Source organism: Myotis lucifugus, unplaced genomic scaffold, assembly GCF_000147115.1.
Source record: "Myotis lucifugus unplaced genomic scaffold, Myoluc2.0 scaffold_565, whole genome shotgun sequence".
NCBI lineage: Eukaryota > Metazoa > Chordata > Mammalia > Chiroptera > Vespertilionidae > Myotis > Myotis lucifugus.
Genome location: NW_005871613.1, coordinates 390,587 through 403,056, shown reverse-complemented (window position 1 = coordinate 403,056; position 12,470 = coordinate 390,587). Strand labels below are relative to the sequence as shown.

The window sequence follows — 12,470 nt, the reverse complement described above, 5'->3', positions numbered from 1 at the left end:
AGCTTTATGAGTACAAAAAACATTTTATATAGTTAAAGGCACACTTTAAAATTAAATACCCATTGTATTTTGAAGTTATTTATTACAAGCTAATATCTTTTTAAAGTATGATAGTTTGTAAAACACCGTGTAATATGAAAACACGAGAATTCTCGTGATCCGCCCGCAATGTGTTAAGATTCTGATGTTGGAGTCCGAGGTCAGCAGAGGTTTTTCTTATTTATTTGTTTCGTTAATCCTCACCCGAGGATATTTTTCCATTGACGTTTAGAGGAGTAGAAGGAAGGGGGAGAGACAGGGAGGGAAACATCGATGTGAGAGAGACAGATGCATTGGTTGCCTCCCCTACGCACCCCAACTGGGGCTGGGGATTGAGCCTGCAACCAAGGTACGTGCCTTTGACTGGAATCAAACCCGGGACCCTTCAGTCTGAGGGCCAACACTCCATCCACTGGGCCAAACTGGCGAGGGCCCAGGTTTCTTTTAAGAAGCTTAGCTGACCTCCCAGGGCAACAGAGGCTGGGTTAGGGCCCAGGTCAACAGAGGCTGGCTCAGGGCCCCAGGTTTTCCTGGAAGAAGCTGGGTTGGGGTCTTAAGCTTCTCTCTGTAAGAGGCTAGTCCCCATGTCAGAGCCCTGGTGTCCTCTGCTTTTTAGTGTAAAGGTGCTATTAGTTAACATGGGAGTGTCTCATTGACGGAAAACCCTTCTCGAACCCCTGCTGACTATGCACGTATGGGCGGGTTTGCACGTTTTTGTGCGAAGATTGCATGGCTATTGTTGGGTGCTGGGAGGGGCTATGTGTGCTAACCTGGGTAATTAGGCTGGAGGTATCTGGTTCTGAACTGATAGGCTGACCTAGTAAGAAACGCACCCGCCTGACTTAATGGCACACAGAACTTGGGCAAATCCTTAGAATAATTTTCCCCGATGGAGCACATTCTGTGCGGGCAGACCCGCCTGTGCTGACCTCACAGCCCAGACACTGCCACTCAGCCAGCCACAGGCCCACCCTGGCACTGCCACCGACAGCGTGTGGCGGAGGTGTCTTCACCTCACAGGTGTGTCTGTGAGCCTCTCCAAGAGTGGCCTCCGGTCGCCCGTGTCCTTTGACACACCCTCCGGTCCTCCCTGCCTTCCTGCTTCCCACCACCACCTTCCTTGGTGTGGGCACCAGGGGGTAGGTGCTTGTTGCACCCCCTCGCCCCCACTGCCCATTGCTGGGGTGCCAGGTCATTATTCTGAAGGCCCTGCGGTGGGGCAGGGCACCCGTCGGGGCGTCTGAGAAGCAACCCTTCACGAAGCGCAGCTGACACAGGGGCACGCAGGCCCTAAGGGAGCCTCACACCACATATGTGACAAAAGGCCCAGGGGCAGGGGCGGAGGAGGGAGGCCGAGGCTGAGCCTGCTGGTCAAGGCTTACTCACCGGAGGGGCTGCACAGGGGGTGCCTCCTGGCAGGACAGGGGTGCTGCCCAGGAAGCGGTCTTGAACATGAACTACCACTAAACTGTCAGTATTTCTGTGGATATTTGATATTTTCCACCATAAAAAAAGCTTTTCCAAAAATGGGGTGTGAGAATCAGGTTTCTGAGGCATCACCAGATACTTGTAAGTGTGGCAGGACCTGGAGGCCCCTCAGTGCGGCCCGTGCCAGTGACTCGGTGAGGCCCCTGCCCGGCTGCCTTCCTAGGGCTGGCACAGGGGCCAGCCGCTCCCGGGAGGTGGGGACCAGAGCCTGGACCCTCCCAACGAGGACCGGGGGGTTCGTAGCCCAGCTCCAGAGTGGGAGCCCCAGCGGAGACCCACAGTGGAGAGCAGAGGCCGCGAGAGAAGCACATGGGGTGGGTGGGGTGGGATGGGGGGGCGTGGGCCTGGGCCCAGCCCGCCTCTGCAGAGAGCTGCTCCTGCAAGTGTTGGCTGTGCCGTGCCCAGCAGCAGGGAGCAGGGCCATCGGGCGGCCAGCCTGCCCAGCTTCTCTACAGGCAGGTTCCAGGATGGAGCCCTGGGCCCCGTCTGTCCTGGAGGCTCCCCAGGACCCTGCCCTTTCACTCTGGCAGCCGTGGGACCAGGGCCTGTCTCCTGGAGGCCTCTGGAGCAGCCAGGGATGAAGGCACGCTAGGCTGTGGGACCCTCCGGGGCGGGCCCCCTCACCCACCCACCTGGCGAGAGCATCAGGCCTGTGCTCAGCTGTCCCAGCACTGCCCCACGAGGCCACAGAGGAACAGTGATGGTCCAGCAGCCCACGTTCCTCCCCTCCCCCCGCCCAGCAGGGGCTCTGAGCCACTCATATCAAGTCTCCTGGGGAAAGGTATTTAATGTGGACAATGCCAGCTGGGCCTGCCTCTGCCAGGCTAACCCCAAACAGGAGGATCCAAACCCAAGGACAGGCTCCTGCCAGCTGTGACCACGCACCAGGCTTCTGGTGCCATCCCTGCCGTCAGTCATGAGACCCAAGCCAAGCTGACCCCCACCCCCGGCGACATCATCTCCACCTCCGGCTCTCGCTGGTGCCTGGCTGCGGGAGCCAGGGCATGGCTTCAGGAATGTCCCACGCAGCCCTGGCAGCAGTCACGGGCAGGACCAGGGCCAGCTGCACCCAGTGCTGGGAGCCCAGCTCCTCAGAGGGGCCTCCAAGGCCGTGCTGGAGACCGTGGCGGCACTGCATAGCCCTGGCTTGTCCTCCGGGGTCACACGTGATCCTGCGTCACACGTAGTCCAGGATCTCGGTCTCCATCTCGTTCTCACTCCCATCTGACGGCTTGAAGTCCTCCTCCTCCTCCTCCTCGTCCTCCCCAGACTCGCCTGTCAGCTGCTCTTTCCTTCCGTCTCCGTCAGTCTTGGCCGGGCTGGAGAAGAGGGCTGGGGCAGGAGACAGCGTGTCCCGAAGCAGCTCCTGCTCCAGGCCGGGCCCCTGGCCCCCAGAACCCCAGACCAGGCCCCAGGCCGGGCCCCTGGCCCCCAGAACCCCAGACCAGGCCCCTGGCCCCCAGAACCCCAGACCAGGCCCCAGGCCCCCAGAACCCCAGACCAGGCTCCTGGGCTCTGAGGACTGTGCCTGGGCTCCAGTAGGAGCTGCTGTGGAGTGTGGGAGCCAGGACCTGGCACGCAGGCATGTCGGGGACCGTGGAGCTGCGTGCTGTGCACACCTCTTCCCCAGAGGTGTCCGTGACTCCCAGGAGCACCCATTCTGAATGTGTTTATGGGGAGGCCCACAGCCTGGGTGAGGTGGTCGAGGGGTTGTGTCCCAAACAAGGCTAAGCAGGTCTGCTCCGTCAGCTCCATTGGGGCAGGGCAGCTCTGGGACACCCCCTGCCCCACCCCGCCCCAAGCCTCGGAGAAGCCCTCTGGGAGGGGCCTCTTGCTTACTCTGCCCGCCCCCACCCCAGCCTCAGCCCAGCAGGTGCTCACTCCCCTACTCAGAGGCCCAGCTGCCAGGGCTCCCCCCGCCCCCCCCCCCCCCCCCCTCCGCCCCCCGGCAAGCCCTGCAGGGTGACAGGACCTGACCCACTGTCCGTCTCCCAGGGAGGACAGACGCCCGCACACACACAGTGGGAGGGAGTGAGGTGGAGGCAGGTATGAAGCGGTAACCATGATGGCAGCGGGAGCCCGGGGCTGGCTCCTGGGCCGGTGCTGGCTCACAGGCCTCCCTCCCACGTCGCCAGAGACGAGACTGGCCGTGAGGGACACCTGCTCCTTCCCCCGGTGCTCACCAGGCCTCCTGGCACGGATGATCTGCCGGATCATGAGGGACATGGCGTTGCGCAGGTCGTCGCTGGTCTTGGGCAGGCACCACCCGTCCCGCTCGGTGCAGGTCTCCTCGGCCCCGTCGTTGCGGTGAATGATCTTCTGCAACCTGTGGGGCCAGGGGGTTGGGGGGCGCACAGAGTTCCAGGGCGGCTCCCGGCTAACAGGCCGGTGCGCAGCGTGGCCGAGGGGCTGTGCTTGGAAAAGCAGCGCTGAGCGCCGAGGGGCGAAGTGGAATGAGAACATGCAGGACCGCTGGGCCCTGGGCTGTGCTCCCCGACCCTCAGAGGCACAGAGTGGGGGTGCCCACCCCATGGGCCTGGTGAGTGAGCGTCCACCCGCCCGCAGCTGCCCCCGGCGCCCCTCCCCGATATCTAAGCATCACTATGAACAACCAGATTGGAGGTTTCTGGGTTCTAGTCGGTTCTGAAGGACTGAGCCACATCACGAGCCCACACGTGGGCAGTGGAGGCGAGGCAGACTCCACAGGCAGCACGTCTGCGGCCAGCCCCGCACCCCGCCTGGGACACTGAGGTGTGGCCCACGGTGACCCGGACAGGGGCTCTCCCGGCAGCACCTGAGTCGCCGAGAGGGAAGCTGACGGGAATGAACCTGCGCAGGGAGCTGTGTCCCGGCCGGTTCGCAGCCCCGACCCCTTCCCATGGCCCCACCCAGGCTTCGCGGCCCGCAAGGACGTACTCCTCCACGTTCAGGTCGCAGAGCTGGTAGAACATCTGTCGGTACGGCGGCAAGGCGCCCTCCCGGAAGATGTAAACCGAGTCCTGGGGAAGAGGGGAGACACGGGGCACGTCAGCGGGAGCCTTCCCCTGGGGCAGGCAGTGCTGGAGACCCCACCCTGGGCCACAGGAGTCAGCTGGTCCCTGCACCCAGGTGGGGCAGATAGGCCCGAAGCCAGAGCAGGTGTGCAGAAAGCCGCTCCGATGCCCCGGAGGTTCTGGGAGGGGGACCCTGGAGCCGAGAGCCTCCTGCCGGCAGGCGGGCCGGGGCTGGGCTCTGCCGTGCTTGCTGCAGTCTGCCCTCCCCGGGCTCCAGGCACCCACCTTGAGCTTGTACTTGTTAGAGGCCGATTTCCGCGTGCCAGCTGCCCCGGATGGGTCCAGGCCCTGCTTCAGATCTTGCATGGTGACAAGCTGGTTGGCTGCTAGGGACAACAGCAGTGCTTTGGAATACAGGGGTGGTACCCAGCCCCCTCCCCGGGGATTGCTGGAAGCACCCCCCACCCCCCGCAGTCCAGAGGCCACCGTCCTCAGCATCGGTGGAGGCCCATCGCCCCAATTCGCAGAGCGAGCCGAGGCACTTACACGCCTTTTTGACGGTGATGGGGAGGCTGTAGTTGTAGGTGCTGCGCTTGGCCTTCACGGGCATCTCGTTGGAGGTGTACCCTGAGGCGAGGGGGGGTGTCAGGTGCGGGTGGGCAGAGCCCCTCTGGCACAGGGCGCTGGCCCGGCACAACCGGCCCACCAGGGCTCCTGGGGACAGCTCCCGAGACGGCCCGGGTGGTAGGAGCCACCGAGTTCCAGTGCAGGGCGAGCTGGGGCCCTGGGCACGGTCCTCGCTGCGGACACCAGCTGGATGCCCGGCCTGCCCCCCGGGACCCACAGAAACAGGACTAACGAGTGAACAAGTGGCCGTGGCTCAGTAACGAGGGTCAGTGTGGAGCCAGGCCCGAGCTCTCACCCTCACGTCCCCCTCGCTTCAGCCCTCACCGGGGTGGCCTGCTCCCCACCACGTGGCCACGTGCTGATTACCAGAGCGCGCAGGACAGGAAGACGGGAGGGGAGAGAGGTGTTGGTCATTTTTACCCGATTTCATTCCACAACGGATTCGGAAATCAAGGACTTGGTAGATCTTGGCTTCCGGGTGCCTTCGGGGGTCGTACCCGAATCGAATCCACAGGCTTCTCCAGGGACCTGTTATCTGGAGGCAGAGAAGGTGGGAGTGGGGAGGGGCCCAGGCCGAGCCCCGGCTCCGCAGATGCACAGGCCAGGTGCCTGCCTGGGGTGGGGGCAGCGAGGGGGGGTCACTCTCAAGAGTTGCAGACGTGGCTCTGCAGCCCCCCAGCTCTGCCACGTGTGGCTGTCCCCTCGGACAGGTCACGTGATCTCCCAAGCCTCAGCCTTCCTGTCAGGTGGGGTGACATGAGCCCCCCCCCCCCAACATGTTGTGAGATGTTGTGAGGATAAAGGAGACGAGGCCTGGAGCCTGGGCCACGTGCCGGCCATAGTCAGTGCTCGGCAAATGCGTCCCTGTCCTGAGGGAAAGCCCACGCGCAAGACAGACAGCGACGCTGTAAGTCTGGGCCCAGGCCCAGGTGCCCCCCGTCAGCACCCACATGGGGCCCTCGGCACACATGGTCCCTTCCCCCAGCACCTCTGGAGCCGCAGTAATGACACCCCACTCCATGCACCTGGACTGAGTCCAAGGGGGATCTCCCCACTGAGCCCCACTCGACCCAGGGCCGAGCTGGGGCCAGAGGCGCTGTGGTCAGGGCCGGGCTCTGCAGGCAGATGGGCGGGGCAGTGGCGCTGCCACTCGCTGGCTGTGAACCGGCCCCCCAGTCAGCACTCCGCGCCCGGATCCCCCTCAGGGGAGAGCAGGGGACCGGCTGCCACCCGGGAAGGCTGAGGTGCCCACACCGCACTCGGCCAGTCACTTCACGGTGTAGAATCCCTTTGCGTAAAGTTATGAAATTTCTCTTTAATCCTGAAATCACCCCAGGTGGCCGAGCGTGCTCTTGCAGAGCTCTGACGGCCTTTGGTGGGGGAGGGGTGGGACAGGGCCACCTGCTCTGGCTCTAAGAGGTCACCTTGGGGACCAGCACGGCCCTGGTGGGAACCAAGGTGGCGGCTGGGCAGACACTCACCATGTAATAGGCCATGAAGGGCAGCAGGACCTTGAGCTTGTCAGGGTGGACGCTCATCTTGGCTCTGACGGCGTTGCGTGACCAGATGGGACGGATGTCAAACAGCTGGGGGGGGAAGGAGGGACGGCAAGGCAGAGGCTGAGATGAGCACAGCAGCCCGCCCACCGGCGACTCCACAGCGCGGTCTGGCCCCGGAGGACCCTTCCCCAAAGGAGTCGGGGGAGGGCGGGGGCTGAGCCAGCAGGGACCAGCCTCCAGGGCCGGGGCACACATCGCTCATCCCTCCACTCAGAAGCAGGCTGCACACCCAGCTCGTGCCACGTGCGGCTGCAGGGCCAGGGTTCTGAGAGGATGAGGGACACAGCCTCTGTCCTTATGCAGCTCACAGGGCAGCAGATGACCGAAGGAGCCGGAGCTCCGGACCCCGAGTTGGCACTTCATGAAGGCCGAAGAGATGGTCTGGCCCAGGAGGACTAAAGGCCAGTGGGCTCAGCGTGGCGGCCCGGCAGGAAGGGCCCTGAGCCAGGTAGGATTGGGCCGTGTCCAGAGGATAATGAGGAGCCTCGGACAGTGCCCTCCGCCCCCCTCCCCCTCCCCTCTCCCCCCTGTGATTGCTAGACACAGCATGGTGCCCACAGTCTCTTAAAGAAGCACTCCGTCCCCCAAGGACAGTGAACTGCAACCAGGGGCGCGCCTCCGCCGGCAGGGAGGTGGCTTCACCGAGGACCTGCTGTCCACACCGGCAGGACACCAGGAGCAGAGCCCAGCCCGCGTCCTCTCAGAGCCGCAGCCAGAGGGCAGGGTGACGGTTTCCGCCCAGGGCAGGCCCGGCCTCCGACTGGCACGCGGTAGGCTGTGCGCACCTGGCACGGTCAAACCCACTAATGGAGGAGTTTCCAGGAACCGAGCTCCACACCAAGTCCATCTGAACAATGCGCCGATTGTCTGCCTCCCAGAGGGACCCATTAGAGAATTCTAAGTGTTTCAACCTTGCCAGTCGGGCGTACGCTGGCATGGCTTTCAGACGTGACATCTAGAAGTGAGAACATGCGTGTGCTAACGAACTAGTTGAAGAAGTGGGCACAGCCAACCGCAAAGAGTGAGGAGAGCCCCGCTGGGTCCCCAGGCGGCAGCGCAGGCGGCCCGAGCGGCGCGCTCACCTTCCTCAGCTCCTCCTCCACCTTGCGGTCCATGGGGTTGGTGCAGAGCCTGGTCCACGTCTGCACTGCAGCCTCCAGCGGCTGCTCGGGCACCTCGTCCCCCTCGAAGTTGACAAAGATGGCGTTGTGGAGGCGCCGGGCCCTGCTCAGGCCGATCAGATTCTCGCCTGAGATGGGGGGGTTGTTGTAGCCTTCCCTGGGGGCAGAGAGGCCCATGAGAACCAGGCACAGGCCCGGCCAGACCAGGCAGGGAGCGCGCCAGGCCCGAGACGCTGGTGGCCTGTGTCTGTGCGCCTTTCCCTGGAATCTGGGTCAGAGAGAGGGTCTTAGCGCCCGAGACCCGTCTGTCCTCAGGCTGAGCACCGAGGAGAGGGCAGCGACCAGAGGCAGCTCGGAGAGGCTGGGCCTGCAGCTCTGAGCTGGGCAAGGCCGAAAGATCCTAGAGGGTGAGTGTGGGGCAGGCTCCTGTCCCGAGGTGGTGGTCTCAGACTCATGCAAGCGCCCACCTGCCAGTCAAAACTAGGAACCCAAATGCCCTCAGGCCGGGATGGGGACGGAGTTGCCGCGCAGCCACACCGGCCCGATGGGCCCACTGTCGGACCTCAGCTCTGCGCAGACTCTAGCTCGCTCACTCGGCCCTCACACCGCCTGCGAGGAGGCAGCACTCTCCTGTGCAGTCAGAGCCCAGGGTGAGGGGCCTGCCCAGAGGCCGCACGGTGCCGAGCGCCCAGCGGAGGTGGCTGGACAGCATCCAGGTGGAGAAACAATGGTGTCACCGAGTGCCACGCAGCAGAGGCAAAAGCAAGGGTCCTGACACCAGCCACAGTGGGTCCCTCTGGTTGGCACAGAGCACACTCAGGCCAGTGGTCCCAGGTGCCCAGTGCCACCTCTGAGGCGGGAGCCAGAGCGTCAGACCTGCACTAAAGCAGGGAACAGTGTGAGGAGCCCCCCACGAGCCCACCCCCAGCTCCAGCAGCTGCCATCACGTGGTGGTTTCCTCTCCTCGGCACCACCCCAAGCTCACTGAGTTACTCAGAGCGCACTTTCACCCACGCCCTGCACGGCACACTTTACTCAGGTGATGATTACCTTTTCCAGTGGTTCCTTTAACTTTCAGTGAGTACGTGCCACCTGCTTATTTATGGAGAACAATGACCTCCACACTAGGAAACAAAAGTGTAATCACAGGATCACATCTGTGCCTTTTTCAAAAACCGTGACTCCAGTAAAACCATCCTGCCAGAGCGACAGTGTCCTGGGTCAGACACCCCGCTGGGCTCACCGCACGGACAGGGCTCCGCACCCACTCAGCCTCCTGGAGGAGGGACCCGCCAGGCCAGCCCCCCTCCTCGTGTTCCCGGCCAGCAAGGCCAGCAGAGCAGAACAATCGATGGCAGCGCTGGGAGAAAAGGCAGGTGCTTTCCATGTGCTGGGAAATCCATGAACCGTGGTGAGGGCAGAGGGCCTGTGGGCCCAAGGGCAGCTGGCCCTCCTCCCTGGGACGCTGCGGGACGCCGGGGCTCAGAGGACCTGACCGGGCCGGCTGTGGCCAACAACGAATCTGTAAATGCTCTCATAACCGTATCTTCGAACTCTTAGGTGAGAGGCACTGGGACCAACGCCTACAGGTGGGAGCGCTTGGCAAACAGGAAGAGAACATCTAAAACAGGGGTCCTCAAACTACGGCCCGCGGGCCACATGCCAATACAAATATTGCATTTGTTCCCTTTTGTTTTTTTACTTCAAAATAAGATATGTGCAGCGTGCATAGGAATTTGTTCATAGTTTTTTTTTAAAACTATAGTCCGGCCCTCCAACGGTCTGAGGGACAGTGAACTGGCCCCCTGTTTAAAAAGTTTGAGGACCCCTGATCTAAAATCATAATAATTTTTCCGAACTGCTCACCAAAAAAGCTGACCTCATTTTGGGGTGAACCCTTAGTAGGAGGATGTGCATTTTTGCACCTCAGGGTGCACACTTCTGGGGTTGGGTCTTCAAGTCCAAAGTGACATCCCAATTCACTCTCCCTGGTGTGGGGGCAGCTCTGAGCACCGCCTCCGGGGGTGGGGGTGGGGGCGGCAGGGCCAGGGCTGGGTCTTCGCAGGGAGCCCAGCACCAGCTGCTCTCCCTGGAGGCACTAATCCATGGGCCTGAGCACAGCTGGCAGGGGGAGGTGACCCTCGGCTACCAAGTCAGCAGGCGCTAAAGTCCTCCAACTTTTGGAAGCTTAACATGCTATGAACAATCCTTTGAGTATCACCACCTTTGGGCCATGTTTCAAACTATCTTTTTCCATTTGTTTCTCTGTTTTTCCTAATCTTGCTCCCCCAAAGCTTCATACACTGGGTTGATCAATGGAGGGCAGGAGAGGTCAAATCGCTACCTCCACTGCTGGAAGCCACCCATTGTCTACACTATCAGGAAAGTGCAAACAAGGAACCCAGAAGGCTGTTGGACCTTGAGCTCTGGCAAGGGCCAAAGCTATGCACCGACAGTTGAGTCGAGACAATGCTGGCTCAAGCAATTTCCTGACCTAATGGTCTCAAAGTAAATCTTTACTAATATTTGCTGACCTTTAAGATAGTCTGTCTGCTACCGGAATTGCCTAAGGGCAATATGTGTATCTAAAATTAAATGAAAGGTTGGCAGGGCTTGGGCACCAGTGAAGCCCTTCCACTTGAGTTGGGCTCTCTGCCTGGCCCCCCCGTTTCCAAATTCATATTTCTTGTCTAGTCTCATCATTTGCATGCGGTCCTCCTCCAGGTCCTGAACCCAAGCCACGCAGGACATGGATATCACAACTTCCACACTCCACGGAGCTTACACTGAAATTGAGACATTTGAGAAATGTTTGTCCTTCTGTGTATAATTAGAAAAAGTAACGCATGCAAACACACAGACAGTGTGCAATGAGCAACGCTTGGGGGTCAGAAGTCGGGGGCCCCGGGGCTGCCATGTGCCCCGGACCAGCCCCCATTTGCAGAAACAAGCACAGCGCTTCTCTGAAAGACGCTACATCACTGGCCATGAGGTGGCCACATTATTCTCCAATTGGGTGTTTTCAAACTCATGGATTTTTATTTTTTTAATACCATTCTGTCTCGGCTGCTACGCGAAGGAAACCCCACTCCTTCCTGTCCCTGTATGGCTGGCTGGTCTCCAATATAAAGCCATGGCCCACCCAGACCTGCCTTGCCCATAGCCCCTGGGGTCTCCCCTACCTGCCGGTTGTCAAATGAAAGCATTCATTTCGTTTATACGGACGCAGCACTCTCACGGGGCCTTTTGGGGCGCGCACGGCGGCGGGGCCGGGGACATCTGTGCTACGGACCATGATGCACGTCCCCTGGCCTTTCTAACGCTCAGCGCCAGGGAAACCACCTGAGTTAAGAGGTACCGTCCCTGTGCTCAGGAGCTGTGTTCTTGCGAGCAGACACGGCGACTACGCACACGGTAAGCAAGAACACAGCCACCACGAGAGCCAGCGATGGCTCTGGGCGATGGCACACAGCTGGGGTGGACTGGGCTGGTTTCGGAGGTGCATGTGGCACAGGGGGACGGGCACAGCAAGGATGAAAGATAAAGACGGCCAGGAGGTCACGGGCAGGGATGGGGACAGGGAGGCCAGCAGGGGATGGAAGGTGCTGGCTCAGAGGGGACGCCCATAGGTGGAACTTGACTACATGTTGTCATTACTGGTGGCAATGACCCGGGACTAAACCCAACGGCCACTTCTCAGCTGGAACCAAGCCCCAGAGCCAGGGTCTCTGTCCTGTCAGGACCCTCCAGCTCACCCAGGGCCTTCTCTGTACCTGGCCCTGTGCGGAAAGTTCCTGCACATCCGGCTCTGACCCTGACGCTGCGGGGTGGGCTCACCGGTGCTGTGTCTCTGGGCGGTAGAAGTAGTCCGCTGGGGTGTCTAGCCGGGAGAAGATGGGCGGGGGGATGCAGAGCGGCACCTCCTGGTGGAAGAAGTCCTCCTTCTCGGGCCTGACCATGAGCACCTTGTCGTACATGGACTTGTGCACGCCACCCACTTCCGTGTGCACAGCCAAGTACTGGAAGTCAGACATTCCTGGAAAGAGAGGCAGATAGGTGGCCGGCACCGCAGCCAGGGACCACTCTCCTGGCTGACCCGCCCAGGAAGGGGCAGTGCCACGCACCAACGCCCAGGTCTTCTTGGGGAGGTGCCGAGCCAGCCGAGTGGCGGAGGCTGCCAGGCCTGGGTGGCAGGAGCTGAAACCACACGCTTCCGAAATGCTCCCACGCACTGGGCGACGTGCACCCCGGTCACTTGGATAAATGGCATTTGGGGTGGGGGTGGTTACGTGCTGTGAGAATGAAGTCTGGGTCAGCGCTTCTCACGAAGCAAGGTGCCCGTGACTCCCCGGGGTCTTGCTAAATGCAGGATCTGGGATGGTGCATTTCTAACAAGCTCCCAGGTGAGGCAGGGGCGCACCTGACTGGCGAGGTGCTGGCTCACTTAGAGATGGGAACGGAAATCACTGGCAAGCTCGTCCGCACAAGGACAGCACAACGCACCACAACGGCTGACAGTCAAGATGCCCAACCCCTGGGTCCCAGGTCCAGGTCCTGCTTCAGTTTCTTTTCTCTTTTCTTTCCACCCCCTCCAACCTCAATCAGGTCATTACTCTCTTCAGAGTCTGAGAACCGCAGCTGCA

At 61.3% G+C, this 12,470-nt stretch overlaps 1 protein-coding gene across 3 annotated transcripts in view; it reads right to left on the bottom strand.

Moving 5' to 3' along the window:
- Positions 1-2,294: 2,294 nt before the first annotated feature.
- GTF3C5 (general transcription factor IIIC subunit 5) overlaps positions 2,295-12,470 on the bottom strand; it is a 12,454-nt gene continuing 2,278 nt past the window's right edge. The window contains exons 3-11 of one of the 3 annotated variants that reach the window (XM_006104407.3): positions 11,665-11,863; positions 7,789-7,984; positions 6,629-6,733; positions 5,568-5,682; positions 5,067-5,147; positions 4,806-4,906; positions 4,444-4,526; positions 3,711-3,853; positions 2,295-2,859 (exon numbers count right to left, since the gene is read on the bottom strand). In XM_006104407.3, the coding sequence (XP_006104469.1) occupies positions 2,705-2,859; positions 3,711-3,853; positions 4,444-4,526; positions 4,806-4,906; positions 5,067-5,147; positions 5,568-5,682; positions 6,629-6,733; positions 7,789-7,984; positions 11,665-11,863 (1,178 nt within the window). In that variant the 3' untranslated portion in view covers positions 2,295-2,704. Of the gene's footprint in view, positions 2,860-3,710; positions 3,957-4,443; positions 4,527-4,805; positions 4,907-5,066; positions 5,148-5,567; positions 5,683-6,628; positions 6,734-7,788; positions 7,985-11,664; positions 11,864-12,470 lie in introns of those variants that run through there. The other 2 variants (XM_006104408.3, XM_023745683.1) reach the window with 2 other exon arrangements.